The following is a 23,160-nucleotide window of genomic DNA, read 5'->3' as shown; positions in this document are numbered from 1 at the left end:
TGTGGTTTCTGAGAATGAGATACTCTTTTGGACAGATTCATGGCTGTCTATAGGACCTTTAATTGAGTTTCCTTTGGTGCCTGCTTCCCATTTGAGTCTATTAGACAAGATTTGCAACTACTGGATTGAGAGTGTAGGATGGAATTTGGATGTATTGAAGGAAGTTCTTCCCCAAAATATTTTGAGCTTCTTGCAACCGTTAACTCTATCTAATGGTGTTGAGGATGCTGATGGCGTGATTTGGAGCAGAAACTCATCGGGTAGGTATTCTGTTAAATCAGGATATGAAGTTCTTTTAAATCCTAATGGGGAAGACCATCAGCGGTTTTGGAAATGGGAAGACCATCAGCAGTTTTGGAAATGGGAAGACCATCAGCGGTTTTGGAAATGGATATGGAAGGCTAGAGGAACACAGCGGGTTAGAATGTTTATGTGGGAGGTTGCTCATGGAAAAATCATGTGTAACGTAGAGAGGAAGAAGAGAGGTTTCACTAATTTTGATGGTTGTGGCTTATGCTCTTCTGCACCGGAAACGATCTTTCATGCTGTAACGACCCGAAAATCGGACCGCTACCGGCGCTAGGATCCGGGTCGACTTAAGGCCGCCGGGACCCGTAGCAAGCCTAACATAAGACCTGTAAACCTGTATAATCCCATACATGATCAACAATAAGCATAAAAATTAAAACTTTCCCTTGCATACTCATCAACCAAACTCAACCTGTGCATAAACATAAACATAACTTTGATCCCTCTGTGGGATCTCATCTGTGCCCTCAATGGGTAACATACATCTGTTGAGTTGGTTTACATAAACATCAACAAAATCTCTAAGATCATGTATAAAAGGGATACAACAATCTATGGTCAAGCACATACTAACATCCATAAAACTCATTACATAACTATACTGTACTTTTACATTACAATTTGATCATGTCCATTTCTATCTATTACATAGGCATGACTTCTTCACTCTATTCGAACTCCCGCACTATATCCCGTACTTGTAAGCCTGGGGGAAAGGGAGAGGGGTGAGCTAAAAGCCCAGTGAGTAGAGCTAATAAAACACATTTAACACTATGCTCAAATGGGATGCATCATAACACAAACAATTCACATAAGGGTTGGGTGAACTCGTCACCAATTAGTCCAAGTTAACTCTGTGCCAGGCCTGTAGAATGGGGTCCTGGACTTTCCTGTCAGAACATACATTACTTACCATTTTTCCAGGGCCTCCTCTGGCTCCTGGTCTTCAAGTCCCATAACCGTGCTAGACCATAGGATGGAATCCTGGTCTTTCCTTACTCTGTGCCAGGCCTGTAGACTGGGGCCTGGACTTGCTTACTCTGTGCCAGGCCTGTAGCATGGGGCCTGGTCTTCCTGTCTTGGACTAATTGGATCATCCAACATTCACCCACAACAACAACAATTTATGCAATGCGGCATATTCGTGAAAACTAATGCAATCATCCTATTGCATAATCATGATGCATGAAACATGATAAAGCATTTAATTTAAAAGATTAAGTTTTAGTTCCACTCACCTCTGGCTGACTCTGACAATACCGAAGCAGCTAAACTCACTGCTGGGGTCCTCGGTTCCTCGGGTCCGAACCTACACAGGTGGACTCAAATGAGGGACCAAACATATATAAACATGACTCTAATATATCCTCCAAAAACCCCCTAAAACATCATGAAAACATCACAGAAAACATGCATGAAATGGCTGAACAGGGCACTTTCGGCGGCACCTTCGGCGGCCGAAAGTCCTGGACAGAGACGAAACTCAGCTAGGTTCGGCGGCACCTTCGGCGGCCGAAAGTGCCAGACAGAGACGAAAGTCTCTTTTCGGGGGCAACTTCGGCAGCCGAAAGGCCTGCCTCCCCAGCCATGTTCGGCGGCCGAAAGTACCTTCGGCTGCCGAACCTGGTTTCTGCCAAAGGGCAGAAACTTGGCTCCCTTTGCCCATTTCGCCTCCAAACCTACCAATCATGCATATTTCTCAACTAAAACATGCATACAAGTTCCTAGGGGCCTCAAACATGCATATACCCCATCTACAACACTTCAAACATACTCAAACAACACACATTGTTCAAAACATCAAAATATAACCATAACTCAACATATACCCTAGCATGCATTTCTACCCTTTAAAACTTCATAAAACTTGTTAAAATCATACATTGAGCTTAAGATCGGCTCTTACCTCTTGAAGATCGAGGGTTGAGGAGATCTAAACTTGGAGATAGGAGAAGTTCCAACTTTTGGTCTCCAAGCTCCAAAACTCGTTCTAAGCTCAAAGATCTTCAAAACCAAAGTTATAAACTTGTAAAGATCATGGAAAAAGGAAGGAAAAACTCAAGATTGGGGAAGGATAGCGGAATGCTCACCTTGGCCGAAATGGGGAGAAAAAGCTCGCCCATTTTCGGCTAAGGGACCCTTTTATAGTGGCTGGCCAGACCACGTTCGGGGGCCGAATGTGCCTCCGCATCCATGCAAATGTTCGGCGGCCGAACATGAGGTTCGGCGGCCGAACCTTGACTTCCCTCACTCATGCTTTCGGGGGCCTAAAGTGCCTCCAAAACGCATGCATGTTCGGCGGCCGAACTTGACTTTCGGCGGCCGAACCTGGGTTTTCCTCCAAGGACTTTTCTTATAAAAACTCGTTTAATTTCATACTTAAAATCATAAAACACCTTAAAACATTTTTATAAAACATGATTCTACCCTCCTAGAGGTTTCCGACATCCGAGATTCCACCGGACGGTAGGAATTCCGATACCGGAGTCTAGCCGGGTATTATATTCTCCCCCCCTTAAGAACATTCGTCCCCGAATGTTCCTCAACTAGCACATGCAAGGCATACAACATAACATACACATAAAACACATAGAGACTAACCTTAAAAGAGATGGGGATACTGTTGGAGCATGGACTCCCGTGTCTCCCAAGTGCATTCCTCTATATTGTGGTGGTTCCACAGGACTTTCACCATCGGGATTTCCTTGTTCCTTAGCTTTCTGATCTGGGTGTCAAGGATCCGTACTGGCTGCTCAACATAGGTGAGATCCTCTTGGATCTCCACATCAGGTTCACTAAGAACCTTGCCCGGATCTGACACGAATTTTCTCAACATCGAAACATGGAAAACCGGATGGATTCTCTCCATTGAAGCAGGTAAATCCAGCTTGTACGATACATTCCCAATCTTTTGCAAGACTTCAAAGGGTCCGATGTACCGCGGAGCCAGCTTACCTTTCTTCCCGAACCGAACCACTCCTTTCATTGGAGACACCTTAAGCAATACCAGATCCCCCTCCTGAAACTCTACTAGCCTTCTGCGGATGTCTGCATAACTCTTCTGTCTGCTTGTAGCCGTTTTGATTCTCTCTCTGATCATGGGCACCACCCTGCTGGTGATCTCTACTAGCTCGGGTCCTGCTAGGGACCTCTCTCCTACCTCTTCCCAGCAAACAGGTGATCTGCACTTCCTTCCATATAAAGCTTCATATGGAGCCATCCCGATGCTAGCATGATGGCTGTTATTGTAGGCAAACTCCACCAAAGGTAGATGCTGCCTCCAAGAACCGCCAAAGTCTAGCACACACATTCTCAGCATATCTTCTATAGTCTGGATGGTCCTTTCTGACTGTCCATCAGTCTGGGGGTGGAAGGCAGTACTGAAATCCAACCTAGTACCCATGGCATTCTGCAGACTCCGCCAAAACCTGGAGGTGAACTGGGGCCCTCTATCTGACACTATCGAAACAGGAACCCCATGCAGTCTGACTATCTCATCAACGTACACCTGCGCCAACTTGTCCACAGAATAGCCACTCCTGACAGGGATGAAGTGAGCAGATTTGGTGAGTCTGTCCACAATCACCCATATGGAGTCCAATTTGTTGGACGTCACCGGTAACCCCACTACGAAATCCATAGCTATATTCTCCCATTTCCACTCTGGAATGGGTAGCGGGTTAAGCATTCCGGCCGGCTTCTGATGTTCCAGCTTCACCCTCTGACATATCTCGCAGGCTGACACAAACTGTGCCACTTCTCTCTTCATAGCTGGCCACCAATAAACCTTCTTTAGATCCTGATACATCTTGGTGGCTCCGGGGTGAATGCTGTATCTTGCATTATGAGCCTCTCTCATAATGTCTCCTTTTAGCCCAATGTCATCTGGTACACATAATCGACTCCCATAGCGGAGGATCCCCTTATTGTCGAATCTGAACTCACTGTCCTTGCCCGACTGAACAGTCCTGGCAATCTTCACTAACTCTGGGTCCTCATGCTGTTTCTGAGCCACTTGCTCCAGGAACACGGGTGTCACTTTCATCTGAGCAACCAAGGCACCTGTACCAGACAACTCCAACTGTAGACCTTCCTCAATGAGCTTGTAAAGCTCCTTCACCACTGGTCTCCTCTCTGCCGTGATGTGGGATAGACTGCCTAGTGACTTCCGGCTTAGGGCGTCTGCCACGACATTCGCCTTACCCGGATGATACTGAATCTTGCAATCATAGTCACTCAGCAGCTCTACCCATCTCCTCTGCCTCAGGTTCAAATCCCTCTGACTCAAGATGTACTGCAGGCTTTTATGATCTGTGAAGATCTCACATTTTACCCCATAGAGGTAATGCCTCCACATCTTGAGCGCAAAGATTACTGCTGCCATCTCAAGGTCATGTGTGGGGTAATTCAACTCATGCTTCTTTAGCTGCCTAGAAGCATAAGCAATCACCCTCTCATTCTGCATAAGCACACAACCCAGTCCCACACGGGACGCATCACAAAAGACTGTAAAGTCCTCACCACTAGATGGCAGAGCTAAAACTGGTGCTGAAGTCAATCTCTTCTTGAGCTCTTCAAAACTCTCCTCGCACTGGTCGGTCCACAGAAATTTCTGATTCTTCCTGGTCAGTCTGGTCAGAGGAGCTGCAATTTTTGAGAAGTCCTGAACGAACCTCCTGTAGTAACCTGCCAAACCCAAGAAACTCCTGATCTCTGTCACTGAAGTGGGTCTAGGCCAGTTAGCCACAGTTTCTGTCTTCTTGGGATCTACCTCAATACCATTCTCTGACACTACATGCCCCAAGAACGAAATGCTCCTCAGCCAGAACTCACATTTAGAGAACTTGGCATACAAGCCATGTTCCCTCAAGGTCTGTAAGACCAACCGCAGATGATGGGCATGCTCCTCTGCATTCCTGGAATACACTAAGATATCATCTATGAAGACAATAACGAAGTGATCCAGGTACTGGCTAAACACTCTGTTCATGAGATCCATGAATGCTGCAGGGGCGTTAGTTAACCCGAACGGCATCACAAGGAACTCAAAATGCCCATATCTGGTCCTGAAAGCTGTCTTTGGTACGTCCTCTTCCCTGATCCGCAACTGATGGTACCCCGATCTCAGATCTATTTTGGAGAAACAACCCGCTCCTGCTAGCTGGTCAAATAGATCGTCGATCCTTGGCAATGGGTACTTGTTCTTGGTAGTGACTTTGTTCAACTGCCTGTAGTCGATACAAAGCCTAAGGGATCCATCCTTCTTCCTCACAAACAGAACTGGAACACCCCAGGGTGAGGTACTCGGTCGGATGAAGCCCTTGTCTACCAGCTCCTGCAACTGCTCCTTTAACTCTTTCAATTCAGCTGGTGCCATCCTGTAGGGAGGGATAGAGATCGGTCTGGTACCAGGCATTAACTCAATCTCGAACTCTATTTCCCTAGCAGGTGGTAGCCCTGGCAGCTCGTCCGGGAACACATCTAAGAACTCTCTAACCACTGGCACCGAGGCGGGCTCTCTAACCTGACCATCTAGCTCTCTCACATGAGCCAAATACCCCTGACATCCCCTCCTAAGCAACCTACGAGCCTGAAGAGCTGAGATCATACCTCTAGGTGTACCCCTCCTGTCTCCTCTGAAGACAACCTCTGATCCATCCTGACCTCTGAACCTGACTACCTTGTCCCTGCAGTCCAAGGTAGCACCATGGGTAGATAACCAGTCCATCCCTAGAATGACGTCAAAGTCTGTCAAATCTAGAACCACAAGGTCGGCGGACATGCATCTCCCCTCAACAAAAACTGGACTACACTGACAGACTGACTCTGCCACTGATGGATCACACTTGGGTCCACTGACCCAGAGAGGACACTCTAACTCAGAGATCATCAACCCCAACCTCTGGACGGCTCTCGGAGCAACAAATGAATGAGATGCACCAGGGTCCATCAAAGCATATACATCTGAACAACCAATAATTAAGTTACCTGCCACCACGGTGTTAGATGCATCTGCCTCTTGCTGTGTCATTGTGAAGATCCGTGCCGGAGCTGATGGACCTTCACCTCTGAAACCCGCTGAAGAAGAGGCTGTCCCTCTCCCTCTACCTCTGCCACTGGCCTGAGTCATGGCTGGAGCTGCTGGCTGTGCTACACTGCCTGAAGCTGTCTGCTGGGACTGAGCTATCGGGGCCGCTCTTGGACAATCTCGAGCTATATGCCCCTCCTGACCACATCTGAAGCAGGTATTTGTCCCAAGCCGACATACTCCCTTGTGTGGCCTACCACACCTCGCACAAACTGCATTGTCCGCACCAGAGCTTGAGCCACTCCCAAATCCCAGACTGGACTTGACTTTACTCCAGAACTTGTTCTTCTTACCCTTGGGTTTACTCCATCTTTTACTGCCTGAAGCTGCTGCACTCAAGGTAGAGGGATCTAACCTTCCCCCACCCGGAGTTTTAGAACCAGAAGCTTGTGCCACTGTCTGCTTAACTGTCCCCTGAATGATGGCACTAGCCTCCATTCTCCTAGCCATGTCTACTATGGCGTGAAAACTTTCTCTATCTGCTGACTGTACCAAGGAGGAATACCTGGGATGGAGCTTCATGATATACCTCCTCGACTTCTTCTGGTCTGTGCTAAGGTCTTGCCCTGCAAATGGCAGCAACTCCATAAACCTGTCGGTATATTCGTCTATACTCATGTCATCAGTTTGCCTCAACTGCTCAAATTCTATCATCTTCAATTCCCTTGAACTATCAGGGAAAGCCCATCCTGCAAACTCGTTTGCAAACTCTTCCCAAGTCATGTTGTCCACTCTCGGGTTCACATAATTCTTGAACCACTCCCGTGCCTTCTTGCACTTAAGCGTGAACCCGGTCATCTGAATGGCTCTACTATCATCCGCCCCTATCTCATCTGTAATTGTCTTGACCCGCTCCAAGTACACGAACGGATCATTACCTGTCTCAAACTGGGGAGCACCCAGCTTCATATAGTCTGTCATCTTAACCTTGCTCCCACTGGCTGAGGTAGGTCTATGAGGTTGAGCAACTGGGGCTGCGGGTTCTGCAGGTGGTGGAGGTGGTGCAACATCCCCTGGGGTAGGGTTTGCTGTACTGGTATAGGGAGGTGGAGGTGGGTACGTGGGGTACTGAGAGTATGGTGGGTAGTAAGGTGGGTATGGCATGTGTGGAGGATAAGGGCTAAAACTGGGGTAATCCGATGTACCTCCCATCGAATACCCTGGATGGTGTGAATAGGGTGGGTAGTGATGTGGCTGGACATAACTCGAGGCCTGAGTGCCTCCTTCTGATTCTCCCATGCCCTCTTCCGGCATGCTCACACCGAGACTGCCATCCCTCCTCTGATCTACTTCCATATCCTCAGACATTCCTCCCTGCACTGTTCCCCTTACTGATCTGCTTCTACCCAGATCCAAAGACCTTCTAGGGTCTCTTGCTACTCTGTCCCTGTTGGACCTGCTAGACATTGCCCTAGGCAATGCTGGAGGACGGGCGCTCATGCCCTCATCCTCAGGTGGTACTCTAGTCAATCTTGCTGATCGACGAGTTCCTCTCATCCTGTTTTCTAAAAAACAGTACACATCACAAGCAACATTAGCATCATATGGTTCATGTGGGCACACATGAACCCTCATCACATACATCACATATCATAGCATATCATTAATGCACATGCATAAAATCATGGCATTTCACATCATCATGCAAGACAGGACTCCACATCCTATCCTAGTGGACATGATCTTTTCCTATTGTGCTTGACCTTCTATAACCTCTATGAGCCCGACACTCTAGGTCCGACCATATGAACCTAGGGCTCTGATACCATTCTGTAACGACCCGAAAATCGGACCGCTACCGGCGCTAGGATCCGGGTCGACTTAAGGCCGCCGGGACCCGTAGCAAGCCTAACATAAGACCTGTAAACCTGTATAATCCCATACATGATCAACAATAAGCATAAAAATTAAAACTTTCCCTTGCATACTCATCAACCAAACTCAACCTGTGCATAAACATAAACATAACTTTGATCCCTCTGTGGGATCTCATCTGTGCCCTCAATGGGTAACATACATCTGTTGAGTTGGTTTACATAAACATCAACAAAATCTCTAAGATCATGTATAAAAGGGATACAACAATCTATGGTCAAGCACATACTAACATCCATAAAACTCATTACATAACTATACTGTACTTTTACATTACAATTTGATCATGTCCATTTCTATCTATTACATAGGCATGACTTCTTCACTCTATTCGAACTCCCGCACTATATCCCGTACCTGTAAGCCTGGGGGAAAGGGAGAGGGGTGAGCTAAAAGCCCAGTGAGTAGAGCTAATAAAACACATTTAACACTATGCTCAAATGGGATGCATCATAACACAAACAATTCACATAAGGGTTGGGTGAACTCGTCACCAATTAGTCCAAGTTAACTCTGTGCCAGGCCTGTAGAATGGGGTCCTGGACTTTCCTGTCAGAACATACATTACTTACCATTTTTCCAGGGCCTCCTCTGGCTCCTGGTCTTCAAGTCCCATAACCGTGCTAGACCATAGGATGGAATCCTGGTCTTTCCTTACTCTGTGCCAGGCCTGTAGACTGGGGCCTGGACTTGCTTACTCTGTGCCAGACCTGTAGCATGGGGCCTGGTCTTCCTGTCTTGGACTAATTGGATCATCCAACATTCACCCACAACAACAACAATTTATGCAATGCGGCATATTCGTGAAAACTAATGCAATCATCCTATTGCATAATCATGATGCATGAAACATGATAAAGCATTTAATTTAAAAGATTAAGTTTTAGTTCCACTCACCTCTGGCTGACTCTGACAATACCGAAGCAGCTAAACTCACTGCTGGGGTCCTCGGTTCCTCGGGTCCGAACCTACACAGGTGGACTCAAATGAGGGACCAAACATATATAAACATGACTCTAATATATCCTCCAAAAACCCCCTAAAACATCATGAAAACATCACAGAAAACATGCATGAAATGGCTGAACAGGGCACTTTCGGCGGCACCTTCGGCGGCCGAAAGTCCTGGACAGAGACGAAACTCAGCTAGGTTCGGCGGCACCTTCGGCGGCCGAAAGTGCCAGACAGAGACGAAAGTCTCTTTTCGGGGGCAACTTCGGCAGCCGAAAGGCCTGCCTCCCCAGCCATGTTCGGCGGCCGAAAGTACCTTCGGCTGCCGAACCTGGTTTCTGCCAAAGGGCAGAAACTTGGCTCCCTTTGCCCATTTCGCCTCCAAACCTACCAATCATGCATATTTCTCAACTAAAACATGCATACAAGTTCCTAGGGGCCTCAAACATGCATATACCCCATCTACAACACTTCAAACATACTCAAACAACACACATTGTTCAAAACATCAAAATATAACCATAACTCAACATATACCCTAGCATGCATTTCTACCCTTTAAAACTTCATAAAACTTGTTAAAATCATACATTGAGCTTAAGATCGGCTCTTACCTCTTGAAGATCGAGGGTTGAGGAGATCTAAACTTGGAGATAGGAGAAGTTCCAACTTTTGGTCTCCAAGCTCCAAAACTCGTTCTAAGCTCAAAGATCTTCAAAACCAAAGTTATAAACTTGTAAAGATCATGGAAAAAGGAAGGAAAAACTCAAGATTGGGGAAGGATAGCGGAATGCTCACCTTGGCCGAAATGGGGAGAAAAAGCTCGCCCATTTTCGGCTAAGGGACCCTTTTATAGTGGCTGGCCAGACCACGTTCGGGGGCCGAATGTGCCTCCGCATCCATGCAAATGTTCGGCGGCCGAACCTTGACTTCCCTCACTCATGCTTTCGGGGGCCTAAAGTGCCTCCAAAACGCATGCATGTTCGGCGGCCGAACTTGACTTTCGGCGGCCGAACCTGGGTTTTCCTCCAAGGACTTTTCTTATAAAAACTCGTTTAATTTCATACTTAAAATCATAAAACACCTTAAAACATTTTTATAAAACATGATTCTACCCTCCTAGAGGTTTCCGACATCCGAGATTCCACCGGACGGTAGGAATTCCGATACCGGAGTCTAGCCGGGTATTACACATGCTTTAAGAGATTGCCCTTTGGCAATGCGATTGTGGAATCAGCTTGGTGCTGAATAAATTGAGAATAATTTCTTTCGTACCAATTATGTGTTTAGGTGGCTGGCCTTTAATTTACAGAGTATTGATGCTCAGATCAATGGTGTTTCTTGGGATATTGTATTTGCTGTCGATCTATGGTGGATATGGAAGTGGCGAAATTCCTTTGTCTTTGATCGTGATTCTCGCCACTCTGAGCTCTCGTCGGATTTTATTTTGAAGGAGGCTAAAACGGTTCATGTGGTATGGCAGAGAGACTCGCTGCACAAGGATGGGTTAAAGTATTTGTCTTTCATTGCTTGGTAACCAGGTGGCTTAGGATGGGTAACTGTTAACACAGATGGTATGTTGGTGTCTTCAGGGACCATTTCGGTAGCTGGCTTGGCGTTTTTACGCTTGCTTTGGGTAGATGTGATCCTTTGGAAGCAGAGTTGTGGGAGATTTACAGTACTTGGGAAAGAGGGTGGAAGAAGATTGAATTACAATATGATTGTGCAGCTGTTGTGGCTTTAGTTCAAGAACAAGGTAAGGAGCTTTCAGAATTGCTAATTTATTAAGGAACATCAATAATCTTTTGCAGTAAGGTTGGGAAGTGGAAGTTAAAAATAATTTTAGAGAAGCTAATAGTATTGCGGATCATTTTGCGAGATTAGTAGTGGCAGGAGAGGCTGAGCTTGTGTGGTTGGATAATCCTGACTGTAAAGCTGGCTTACTACTAAATACAGATTATATTGAAATTGCTTAGCCTAAATTAATTTAATTGGAATCTCTCACACCTATATATATATATATATATATATATATATATATATATATATATAAATCCACACACAAATCTGACTCAATAAAAAATCTCAAAAGCCTCTAAATCAACTTGCATGAGAATCAAGTCAACATGAGATTAATACATTTATTTTTCAAAATAAAAAGATTACATAGTTATTTTTATTAAAATAAAGGGACTAAATTGTAGTTTTACCCGGTATATACGCATTTCAGTTTTCTCGGTTCAGATACTGTGTCCGGGGGAGATAGGACTCGGAAAATGGAGAGCAGTGTGCACAGGAGATTGGATTCTGTGTCTCGTCACCTTTTGCTGCCATCTCAAGTTAGCAATCCTGCTCTTTTTCCGGTTAGATCATCTCACTGGCATTATTTTTCACTCTTTCTCGAACGATTGTGTACTCTTTTTGACACTTCGGTGTGCGCCTCTTGCTTGTTGTTTTTTATGAACTAAGGTTTCAGTAAAAGGTGGGCAAACAAGGCAAGAGGAAGCAGACCCAGTAGTTATAGGAGGCATGATATTGGACATTCATGCCACTCCATCAATCCACCCAAGTCCTAGAACAACTACTCCTGGCAAGGTGTCTGTATATTTCTTCTTGTGATCCTTATGAAAGTTCTGTGCATTTGGGTTTTTGGCTTAGTTTCGCTTGATTAAAAGAGAAATCAAACCCCAGTAGGAAAGTAGGATTATGTAATTAGCTGAATTTCTAACACATTGTGTTTTTTGGGGTTGATTTGTCTTATATTTTATTCAAATTAATGTTTGTTGGTTCCGAAATCTGTAAAATTTGAGAAATTGTTTGTCCAAGATTTCTTTTGGTAGTTCTAACTTAAAGGGATTAATTGAATTCAGGTCCAATATGCACTGGGAGGTGTAGCCAGGAATATTGCTGAGTGCATGTCAAAGCTCGGAACCAAGTCTTACATGATTAGTGCAGTGGGCAACGATATGGCTGGTGATTTCATTTTACTTTCCCCCTTTCAACCATGGGAACTTTACAAACTTTTTTCCTTAAATTTATTTTTTTTTGGCGCTCATCAAACATAATTACATAAGAAAGCCTTGTATTTTTGCATTGATAATGCACTTCGCTACATTATCTGAAATAAGTTGTTGGTAGAAACAAAAATTCGATTTTTGGAAGTTGAGAAACCTCCGCAGCAGTTTATGGTGTTGAATCTTAATATTTACCAACAATTGAACTTGCTGGCCCATTGTCGTTGTTGTCTTGATGTTATTTGGTGATTTTGTTATTCTGTTTACTGGGTCACTTGCCGAAGTCTCCATGTTATGTGTGTTCTGCTTAAAGTTTACTACTACTATAACATATCAGATTTACATAATAGCTGATAAAATTTCTTCTGAAAATGTGAAATTCCTTTTCTTGTGATAGGGAACATGCTGTTGGAGTACTGGAATTCCGCCGGCCTATCCACAGAAGGTTCAACTTTTATGTTTACATGGGGGTGAATATAACTTATCCACTGCAACATATTTTATATTTTGTTCCTGATGCATGTACTATGGCCCTATATGTTTTATTTCCAAATCATACTTGGCATGCTACTTAAAAAAACGGAAGAATCTAACAATTCCCTTTGACGTTTGTTATGTATTGTATGCTAGGATGAAGCTATTTTCTTGTCAATCAAGTCCCTGACTAACCAATTGGATTTACATTAGTATTAGATTAATGTCTTTCATCTTCAATCATAGTTGACTCCTTGGGCATATATCTTACAGAAATTGCTGGTGATAATGGCACATCGAGAATTATGGAGTCTGCCTCAAAATGATTTAGAGTTAAATTGTTTGGTATAACAGTATGTATAAGTTGGGAAACTGGAAGTGCTGAAAAATCTCAAAACAACATCTTTTTTAACAATCTCAAAACAGCATTTACAACCTTCTTCTTCTTCTTCTTTTTCACCTTTTCCCTCCCTCTCTCTCTCTCTTTCTCTCTCAGAAATTTGTTTTTTCCTTGGGAGATGGAGACGTGAAGTCAGAGGATTTTTATCACGCTGTGACAGAGTTAGGAGCTCAAATAACTAAGAACAAAATGAGAAAGAAATCAAAAAGGGCTTTTCACTGATTAAACAGAGCAATTACAACGATTCAATTCTCTCCCAATTACAAGAAAAGAAATACAAGAATCAAAATTAATCTAGCTCAAGCTAGCCCAGTTATTGCCGAATACAAGAATAATTCTCCCATGCCAATTACATTCTAAAGGCTCTCTTTTATAGCTGGCAGGTTGCTCTTGTGCTGACTCAGGGGCCAAATGGTCTCTCCTCTGCAGTTTCCTCTAACTGCCCAACTTCCATTAGATTCTCTTCCAGCTGTCCCTTTTCAAGGACATTCTTTCTTCTATTTTTCATTATATAACAAACCTTCAGAGGCTGAGGTTTTCGGCCCATCATTCCTACCACATCAACACTACTGATATCATGCTGCAATTTCCAAATAGAGGACGAGGGTCAGCTTGGTGAATAGATTATTTGGAATACAATAGAAAATTGGTTAATTTCCAGCTTTTGGATTGTGGCATGAGTAGGAAGCTGTGGAATGCTGTTTACATAATTGTTGGTATTTCCTGGAATTATATCTGGTCTGCTTAGCAGTTTTTGTATAAGAAAAAAGAGAGTCCTCAAGTAGACAACTTCTATATTCATATGTTTTGAGGTCAAGAAAAAGCCTCTTTCTATTTGTATTTGAAATAAAGTTTTGAATCATGGGCATTTATAGCATTTGGAGAGGGAATGTTACTTGGAAGTTTTTATTTTTGTGTTTATTTTTTTATTGTTTTATTGGCAATCAAATTGTCAATGAAGAGGTTGGTAAATTATTTATGGAAATAGGCATCCGAAAACACAAAGATATCAGAACTCCTGTCATATGCAACATTTTTGACACTCGTGGAGAAGTGATGGCTGGGGTTGCAAATGTGGAAGCGGTTGTAAGTCTATTTTGAATGGTTTATATTGACATAGGATCCATTTGACTGCCAACTTATGTAGACCTCTAGTTAATAATAAATGAATTTTTTACATTATGACATCGTCCTAGGAAAAATTCCTTTCTTCCGAGTGGATTCTGAAATCTAAGCACAATATTTCTCCCGCTTCTGTGCTGATGGTTGACGCAAATCTGATACCTCCTGCTTTAGAAGCTGCTTGTCAAGGCATGTATAACATATCAATATACTCTTTCTTTCTTGTGTGTGTATATGTGATAGAAGTTGTTTGTGAAGTCGATTCTACTCCTAATTTGCCCTCTCCCCCTTCATCTTTCTACTTTCTTTTCTTTTTCTTTTTCTTGTTTCCTTTTCCAATGAACTCTTTTTTTTTTTACTCAGTGGCAGCAGAATATAACATCCCAGTTTGGTTTGAGCCTGTTTCAGTTGCAAAATCCACAAGAATCACCTCAGTTGTCAGCAACGTGAGTGAATTTTTTTCACATGTATATCATTCGCTGCAGAACTAATTATTATTAAACTCCCATTAGGTTTTCTCATTAATACTAATTTCTGCTTCTTTTCTCTCTTGGGCACATGTTAGTTTTATCTTCCAAGCATTTTGTTTTGACATTGAAACTCACATCAAACTTAGATACCTTGTACCAGAAAGAGTAAGAGAAGACTTCCTGAATGAGGATTAATTGCTTTATTTATTCATCCATTGTTAAATATTAGTGATGTATTATTCATTATTGAACCATATCTGATTTAAAGATTGCCACAGGTAACTTTTGCATCACCCAATGAAGATGAGCTTATTGCCATGGCAAATTCTTTGTGTGGTGGAAATAGGTTTCATCCAATTGAGAAGGACAATTGGAGAAAGTGTTCAATTGAGTCTTTATTCCAAATATTAAAGCCTGCCATCTTGGTTTTGCTAGAGAAGGGTATTAAGATAGTCGTTGTGACTGTTGGTGCAGATGGAGTGTTCTTGTGCTCTAAGGGGTCAAACTTCATGAGAAGTAGATTGGAAAGAACCAAAAAACATGGATTTAGTGGAAGGTTGTATGATACTATAGCATCAAACTGTTCATCAAGTAAACTTTTGGGTGCTATGCAGGCTCAGGGGAATTCTTATCTTTTTGCTGTGCATTTTCCTGCCCTTCCTGCCTCTGTTGTGAGGCTTGCAGGCGCTGGTGACTGCTTGGTTGGTGGGACACTTGCTTCCCTTTGTGAAGGCTTAGATATTATGCAGAGTGTGGCAGTTGGTATTGCAGTTGCCAAAAGGGCTGTTGAGGCTGAGACCAATGTGCCTTCATCATTTAGTTTGGCCTCTATTGCAGGTATGAGTAGGAACATGTGTTTTCCACTCTGTAAATTTTGCGAGAAGGGGAATAAAATAAATGAAATGAAAGTTCTGTTCACAAATAGAATTTCAAATGATGGATGAATGTCTCCCTGTAAAGATGCATATAAAAGGGAGCAATCTTGCGATCAACCCTTCAGGGCATCCCTTTGATAAAGATGTTACTTCAATCTAGATAGTCTAAGCAATAGCCATGAACTTTTAAGGTTCTGCAAATAATAACTGGCTTTAATAAGCCTGATGGTAGTGCTTTATGTGACTTTGTTTTGAGCAGATGATGCAAGGCTAGTACATTCTGCCGCCAAAGTTTTGTTCCATCAATCAATGCTGTGAATCGAATGAGAAAGGGTGACCCAATGCAGGAAGCATCCCATACTTCTGGTAAATCAAATACAACCTTGAAAGTTTGAACTAGTTATGTTGTTATAAAACCCAGCAATTGGAGCTTCTCAGATGGCATCATGTTCTTCTTCACCTTAAAGAAGCAACAAGTGAGGTGCTCGATTAGACAGACCAGTTTTCTTGGGAGGTTCATGTCCGACTTTTTCTGGGTAAACCAACCTTTAGCCGAAGTTCAGAAGGCAGAAGATGATGAAAAATTTTACTTTATGGTGGCATTGATTCTCCAATCTTGCAACTAATTCAGAAATATACTCACTTAGGCACAAGTTGTAATACTTTCTCCACCGATAATGAGTATATCTAGGTTTATGTCATAACGAGTGTTGGAATTGGAAGATTCTTATCATATACTTGCATTAATTCTGGCATCAGATGCTTTGGTGTCAATTGTTATTATTATTGATTTTGACCTTTTGGATAAAAATTCAAATGCTCATATGTAGGATTTTCTGTAGAATAAACGGCTTAATGCTCAATTTCGCGCCTGTACTTGCAGCAATATTTAACTTGTTTACAGAAGCTATCCGTGTTATCTTATGGCAGATGGGTGCCAGGTGCGTTTAATATGGTAAACACAGCTAACATAAAAGTAGTGTTGCTTCTTTCATTGGCATGTAGCCCAAATGTGGTAATTCTCAAGGGGTTCGTGATATGTTAAAGGGATGGTGAAGGAGTTGCGGACGTGGCTTGAAAGAATGCTATGGTGGCAGCTTGTTGTAGAGAATGTGACATGGATCAAGCTTTGAGGCTGTTGCTGAGAGAGAATGAGTTGAATGATGCAGTTTCTTGGAATTTATTGATTTTGGATTACACTCAAATGGGATTCATTAGCAGGGAAGAACACTATTATTTGGATAGATTTGTTTACCGGGTAAGTTTGCCTGCTTGAATATTTTTAGCTTATGAGAAAGAATCCCACAAGCATACATCTTTATCGTTTGCAAGAGAGCACCAAAGCTCAAATCTAAGATCTATTTCTGATGAACCACCCCACAACAAAATGTAGAAGCCTATGTTTTGGTTCCTGAAATCTTCCACTATTGAAAATTCTGTATATTTAGCATCACTGAATCAGGATTCAGGATCTCCTTACCTGCCACAGAAGGAAAAACAGAGTAATGAAGTTAATAGTTCAGTGGTTGGGAATTTTCAGTGGTGTCACTTCCCTGTATCATCTGAATTATTCTTTTCTTCCTCACTTTTTCACCCAAGTCCTCCTGTTTCTTTACTCCATGGCACCCTTTTTTTCTGAAAGGTAACCTAACGACATATAAGTGCATAATTGAAAAAATTATGCTACCATGAAAATTTGTGCATGCTGACTTTAACAAGACTTGTCCCACATAAATGCAAATGGGATCCAACCTAGAGTCCTCAAAAAAGCTAGAATAATATTGACCAACTAATAATAATAATAGATAGACTCACATAGCCTCCTCCATCAAAGACAGGGATGAACTCCTCAGTCCCTCCCTTTTCTTTTCCCATGGTTTATCTTATAAACATTGTAAGTATATAATCTTAAATTAAATTAATTTACAATAATAATCTTAAATTTAAAACATAAACACCACATGACTATATTTCAAGAAGGACAATGCTGAGATGGAGAAGAACTTCCAGATCTTTCTGAGATTTCAAAATTTTCCCGGAAAGTCCTCATAAATGCAAAGATTAATTGCAATTGAAATGATTAGTTTTTGTTTGGCTATCTGCATGCGTCTCTTATTGCTAACATGGTAAAGTTCATCTCGCAAATTATTAATTGTTTGGAGCGACTTGTCGTTTGCTTGACTGAAACTGTCTCCTTCATTGGAAACCAGATCACCATGGCCATGCCGTGGAGATATATTTATGGGAAATTCATTTTTATATATTTGAAAAATGAGCCATGTAACGACAAGTCGTTCAAAAATGGGCTTTCGATAAAGGGATTGCTGGAGCTTAAAAACTCGAGAACAGAGTCCCATCATTCAACAAACATGTTGTCTGCTGTAAAGTAGCAATTAACATTTTCTTCTTTTTTTTTTCTTTTTGCTGATGATGGGTGTACTTTAAAAAAAAAAAATTATAGATACATTTATCTGTCATTCATAGGCTAAAAAATAAATTTTTATACGAGAATGTATTTTTTTAAAATTTTTTATTAATAATAAATTACATGTAAAAATAATTTACTTTTCAGTGGAGAATTCAAGTTGAATTCTCAATAACATTATTATTATTAAAAAAAAATACTCATAAATCTATGAGATCAATAAATAGAAATTTCATAAATAACTATTTTAGTTTTAATTAATTAATTAGTTTCCATTTACTATTGTAATTAATATGTAAATAAAAATAAAAATAATGCTAGAAATGATAATTTTCGGATTCGATGGAAAATAAAACTTTACCAATTATTTAAACAGAGGAACACGTGGGAGGATGAGGAATCCTGGTTTCTTGCAGCTTCTAGGACTACATACTGACAAAAACTACACCAAATAGTATATAAGAAAATAATAAAAATCATTTTGCCAAGCCTAAAATTGTTTACATAAATAAATATTTTTAAATGAAATTTACCATAATTTTCAATACAACAATTTTTTTTTATTAATTGAGTGTAAATGTAATTAACTCTTCAATTGCTCTGAAAATATCACTGGCCAAGTTCACATTTTTCTCTCTTTTTTATTTAGAATTTATGATTATTTTATTGATTAATTAAAAAAAAATTCATTTTTAGTCCAACTTCCAAAAGAAAGTCAGTCAACAATCAATTAGTCCAATCTTCTTTTACCTTTACCAGTAAAATTAATAATTATATATAATTAGTTTCTCATTTCTTTATTGATACTTGTCTTTCCTTATTGGACTTCCAAGGAAGGACAGTAGTTTCTGTGCTCCTCCAGCTTTCATTTTTGTCAGTAGGAAGGAACAATGTGTGGGTTTCAGGCACACTCCCACACCCTTCACTAAGCTCTATTTGCCTTGAAACTAAAAAAAAAAAAAAAAAATTTAAAAGAGGTCATTTTTATGGAGCCATTCCTTTCTGTGCTGCAATGTTTCATGAGTATCCTCTGTAACAAGGTTGGTGGGTGTCTCTGATTTTCAGTTTTTCTTAATGGGTTTGCTTTGGAATGTCTCTTTGATCCTACTTTTTTTTCAAAATTTTGTTTCTTGATTTGTTCTGCATTATTTATTTTTAGCTGGCTGAGCTCTTCTTGCTGTTTTGTTTAGTGGTTTTGACTTTATGCTGCAATTTGCCTTTGGAGGGTTCCTTCTTGCACGGAAAGTTGGTGGCTTTGATTCTAATTCTCCATTTGGGTTCCTTTGTTTCTACAATTACAATGTGCCTTTGATTCCAAATCTGTGTTCAGTTTTCCATCTCTTGACTTGTTTTGCACATTTTATCGTCAGTTTATATGCTTCTTCGTTGTGTTATTCTGAAAGTAGTCACCTAGTTTTCAATCTTCGAGTGTTTCATGAGCTTGATCTGCCATCTTGAAATGTTCAGATATGGGAATGTGTGGCTGATCCAGTTAATAGATTTTCACTATCTGTTATCATTTTGGTCAACAGTGTAGTCTCTTGCTTCCTGATCCGAACTAGAAATGCTGAACATCCTTTTCACCCATTAATTTTTTCTTTTTTCTTTTTTCTTTTTTCTTTTTTCTTATTTGGTTTTCAACAAGTTTCAAATTTTGAGATTTTCCATGAGATCTGGAGGGGGTACTGTATGCTGGGTTCTCAAATTGTCATCTCTGACTTGGTGGTTAGTCTCAAAATGTAGGTCTAAGAAACAAATAAATTTGTCCCAGAGAATGAATTAACCTAAGTTCTTGAAGTCTCTTGATTTTTTCAATCTTTTTGTTTGCTTTCTAGGTACACATTCATTTCAAACTCATAGCACCTAGATAATCTTAGAGAGAGCCCTATTTGTATATCGGCAATAGCAGAATTTAAGTTCCTGTTTTATTTGATTTATGTTTTCTCCTTATTGGACGATTCCCTTCATCGTATATGCAAAATATAGACTGTCAATGATAACGAAGAATTAAATGTAATACAAACAAAAAAGATGCATCTAGAGGTGGCTTCAATTGGTTATGAGATGATGGAAAGCTGACCGACATGGATGATAAGAACAACAAAAGTCTTATTGCTCTGCTGATGAAAAGTAGCCAGATATTAAAAGGTTTTGATTAAGCTGTTAGGAGTAATGGGGTCAACTAGTTCAATGTAGTTCATCCTTACGAGTAAAAGATTGTTTAGCTTCATATACGCTTTTTGCTGGATAATGGTTAGTTTTTAGATAGATGGTGATCTATGAAGATTGTGCAGAATATGCTAGGTTCAGTGCTTCCCGATTGACATATGTGGGGGCACCGTGTTGGACTAAAAAATTTATGAGTCAGTGGCTTGACAGTTTGTATAATATACATTGTGTCCTTGGCTTAAGGCAGTGATGAGGTGAGGTGGATGTGGTGCCTGACAAAATCACTAGCTGGTGTTATAGTGGAAGTGGCAATGCATTATTGATAGAAATAAGACATGTAACAGCCACACCTCTGGTCAGATTTGCCTGAATTAGGATCATGACAAAATGACTTCACCAGACAAGATAAAGGTGGATGGGTTTCTCTGACATTTTGATTAAAATTTCAAGGTTAGATGATGCATATGCAATCCGATCAATCATATGGATGCAATCTCCTTTCACCCCTTCATTTCAAATACTTCAAATTTGTCACTTCACGATTCCTGGATTCTAACTTTAGCCGTCAAGGAATCATTGAGGTCATTTTTTTTTTGAAAAGGAGAAGATCATAGCAGTATTTGGTTCCAGTGGGAGAAGAGTGGATATAGATTCAGATATGGAATGATAATAGATAGTTGTGGTATTTGTACAATAATTTCTAGTTATTACAAATTGCTGAAGAAAAATTGATTGAACTTAATTTTAGAAACTTAACTAATAGTCTCTATTTGTACCAGAAAGGAATTAGCTGGAAGCATTTTTATAGGAGATAACCCAACAGATTCTTATTTGTAATGCAATTTTAGTAGGAAAAGTTTTCAAATAAGAATGATCAAGTAGATCCTACATTTTGCAATGTGATGCATATGTCTATACACATCCCAATGTAATTTCTGCTGCATGATTAGAGGAAAACTGAATGGCTTGTCTTGAATGTTGCCAAGTCTATGCACTGTGAATGTTAGAAGCACCTGAAGTATCTATATAAATTTGTTATCATGTAGATAGCAAACTGTTCTAGTGTTTTGCTACATATCTATGGTTTGTTTAGATTTGACTATGTAATTAAATTTTTAGGCAATATTAAAGTCTTCTGAGTCATGGAAACATTTTGTTCTCTTTCAATATCATGAAGTTTTTGCCATTTCGGGCTTGCACAAAATATCAATGGTCTGATGAACACAAGCAGCAACGGTGGTATAAAAGGATTATAAATTTTAACCAAACACATTACCTTTTATGAATACTATTCTCGTATACTTAATATGTATTTTTATGTATGGAATAGTTGAGATTTATGTATGTATATTTGCAGGTTAGAACTAGGTAGATTTTTCCTGCTGTCATCTTAAACATGAAAGTGGGAACAAAGAATGGGTGGCACTCTGTTATGCCTCTTCGGTTTAGGGACCAATCAGCCACCAGCTTTTGTATTTTCCCAAAAGTCAAGTCTGCAGGCTACTCCCCAGGCAACTCTCCTGTCTACCTCAATGTGTATGACTTGACAACCATGAATGGCTACGTCTACTGGGCAGGCGTTGGAATCTTTCACTCTGGGGTTGAAGGTTAGCTTTCCAAATCCATTGTTTTTTATTATGAATACAATGTTGTCCTTGTTTGTTTTGTTTGAATAGATTATCTTCTAATGTTATGTATCATTTGATGCTCTTATTGTCATTGAGTTTCCATTAAGAAAACCATACGGTCATTTAGAACTTTTGGTTTTAATGCACATATCGTTGGCTAAGCTGGTTTACAATTATACAAGCACATGAATATATAATCATTCTAGAAGATTTAAATACACAATTTCTGCTGTGCATTATTGTTATTTTTCTAAATCATGATATCTCAGGATGCCACCAGTGCTTTGCTCATTATCCTTTTGGATTCTTACAGTCCACGGCGTAGAATATGCCTTCGGAGCCCATGACTATCCATCAAGCGGTGTCTTTGAGGTTGAACCTCGACAGTGTCCTGGTTTCAAGTTTAGGAAGTCAATATTCATGGGGACAACATCCTTAGATCCATTTCAGATTAGAGAGTTCATGGAACGTCAGTCTGCAAAGTACAATGGCGATGCGTATCATTTGATAGTTAAGAACTGCAATCATTTCTCTGAGGATATATGTTACAAGCTGACTGGGAACTCAATACCAAAATGGGTAAATCGACTCGCAAGAATAGGTATATGATGGTCTCTTTCTTAAACTCCATATACTAAATTACTAATCTTGGGCAAGAATACTTGAGTTCAATTAATATTTTCTGTTGCCTTCACACGGTCTAGGAAGCAACTAGAACTCACTGTTTACTTGTGGTGTTCTTCCTTTAGGTTCATTTTGCAATTGCATACTCCCAGAGGCCCTTAAGGCAACCACAGTACGACATGACTCGAACTTACAAGAGTGTGATAATGAAAAAAAGAGACTAAGAAGTGGCTTCAGCTGCTGGTCATCAATCTCAATGCCTCAGAGGGAAGTATCCTTGTCTTCATTGTTTCTACACTCTCATTATAAAGGCTGCCTACCTCCATGGGAGTTGAAGAGGTCTAGAAAAGGTTCACCGAAGGAAGGTTAAGAAGAAGAAGATTGCCAGTTGCAACTAAGCATTTTTCCTGAATTGGGAGATATCAACAATTTCCCATCATCCGTGATCCCACTGGAAGTAAAAATCTGTAGTATTTTGTCTTTCTTTTTGAATGAAAAAACATGAGGCTTCACGCTTCTCATTGAGATTCTGCTAAGCTGCATCATTGGCACTTGCTTGCTTTCTCTGTGAGATTGTATTCTAATGCTGTGCATTCATATTTAAATAGCTGGAGATGAACCAATGAAGATTGTTAAAATATTATGTTGCTCTATTCCAAGTCTCGTAAACTTCTAATAACATTCTTCTGGTCTTGCTACAATTGGGTTAGAGATGCCATTCCACTGGCTTGAAGGC

General features: G+C 40.7%; 2 protein-coding genes across 4 annotated transcripts; both read left to right on the top strand.

The window, feature by feature from the left end:
• Nucleotides 1–11,434: 11,434 nt before the first annotated feature.
• LOC110605162 (pseudouridine kinase) lies at nucleotides 11,435–16,389 on the top strand. Of its 2 annotated transcripts, XM_021743515.2 has the most exons (9): nucleotides 11,435–11,586; nucleotides 11,693–11,818; nucleotides 12,094–12,196; nucleotides 12,635–12,682; nucleotides 14,100–14,197; nucleotides 14,308–14,422; nucleotides 14,597–14,679; nucleotides 14,982–15,540; nucleotides 15,838–16,389. In XM_021743515.2, the coding sequence occupies exons 1-9, from the start codon at nucleotides 11,500–11,502 to the stop codon at nucleotides 15,894–15,896; spliced, it is 1,278 nt and encodes a 425-aa protein (XP_021599207.1). In that variant the 5' UTR covers nucleotides 11,435–11,499; the 3' UTR covers nucleotides 15,897–16,389. The 2 variants fall into 2 exon arrangements, with proteins under 2 accessions (XP_021599207.1, XP_021599208.1); XM_021743516.2 differs by lacking the exons at nucleotides 14,100–14,197; nucleotides 14,308–14,422.
• A 146-nt stretch (nucleotides 16,390–16,535) lies between these two features.
• On the top strand, nucleotides 16,536–23,077 carry LOC110605163 (deSI-like protein At4g17486). 2 transcript variants are annotated; one of them, XM_021743518.2, is made up of 4 exons: nucleotides 16,536–16,836; nucleotides 21,530–21,779; nucleotides 22,114–22,401; nucleotides 22,550–23,077. In XM_021743518.2, the coding sequence occupies exons 2-4, from the start codon at nucleotides 21,569–21,571 to the stop codon at nucleotides 22,792–22,794; spliced, it is 744 nt and encodes a 247-aa protein (XP_021599210.1). In that variant the 5' UTR covers nucleotides 16,536–16,836; nucleotides 21,530–21,568; the 3' UTR covers nucleotides 22,795–23,077. The 2 variants fall into 2 exon arrangements, with proteins under 2 accessions (XP_021599210.1, XP_021599209.1); XM_021743517.2 differs by lacking the exon at nucleotides 16,536–16,836 and adding an exon at nucleotides 18,812–19,043.
• The last annotated feature ends 83 nt before the right edge of the window (nucleotides 23,078–23,160 follow it).

This window comes from Manihot esculenta, chromosome 17 (assembly GCF_001659605.2).
Source record: "Manihot esculenta cultivar AM560-2 chromosome 17, M.esculenta_v8, whole genome shotgun sequence".
NCBI lineage: Eukaryota > Viridiplantae > Streptophyta > Magnoliopsida > Malpighiales > Euphorbiaceae > Manihot > Manihot esculenta.
The sequence above is the reverse complement of the archived record's forward strand: the minus strand, read 5'-3'. Positions and strand labels throughout refer to the sequence as shown.

Coding starts and splice junctions, on each gene's coding strand:
- LOC110605162 (XM_021743515.2), top strand. CDS start 11,500: ATGGAGAGCAGTGTGCACAGGAGATTGGATTCTGTGTCTCGTCACCTT. Junction 12,683..14,099: donor CGCCGGCCTATCCACAGAAG/GTTCAACTTTTA, acceptor TTATGGAAATAG/GCATCCGAAAACACAAAGAT. Junction 14,423..14,596: donor TTTAGAAGCTGCTTGTCAAG/GCATGTATAACA, acceptor TTTTTTACTCAG/TGGCAGCAGAATATAACATC.
- LOC110605163 (XM_021743518.2), top strand. CDS start 21,569: ATGAAAGTGGGAACAAAGAATGGGTGGCACTCTGTTATGCCTCTTCGG. Junction 21,780..22,113: donor CTTTCACTCTGGGGTTGAAG/GTTAGCTTTCCA, acceptor GGATTCTTACAG/TCCACGGCGTAGAATATGCC. Junction 22,402..22,549: donor AAATCGACTCGCAAGAATAG/GTATATGATGGT, acceptor TTCTTCCTTTAG/GTTCATTTTGCAATTGCATA.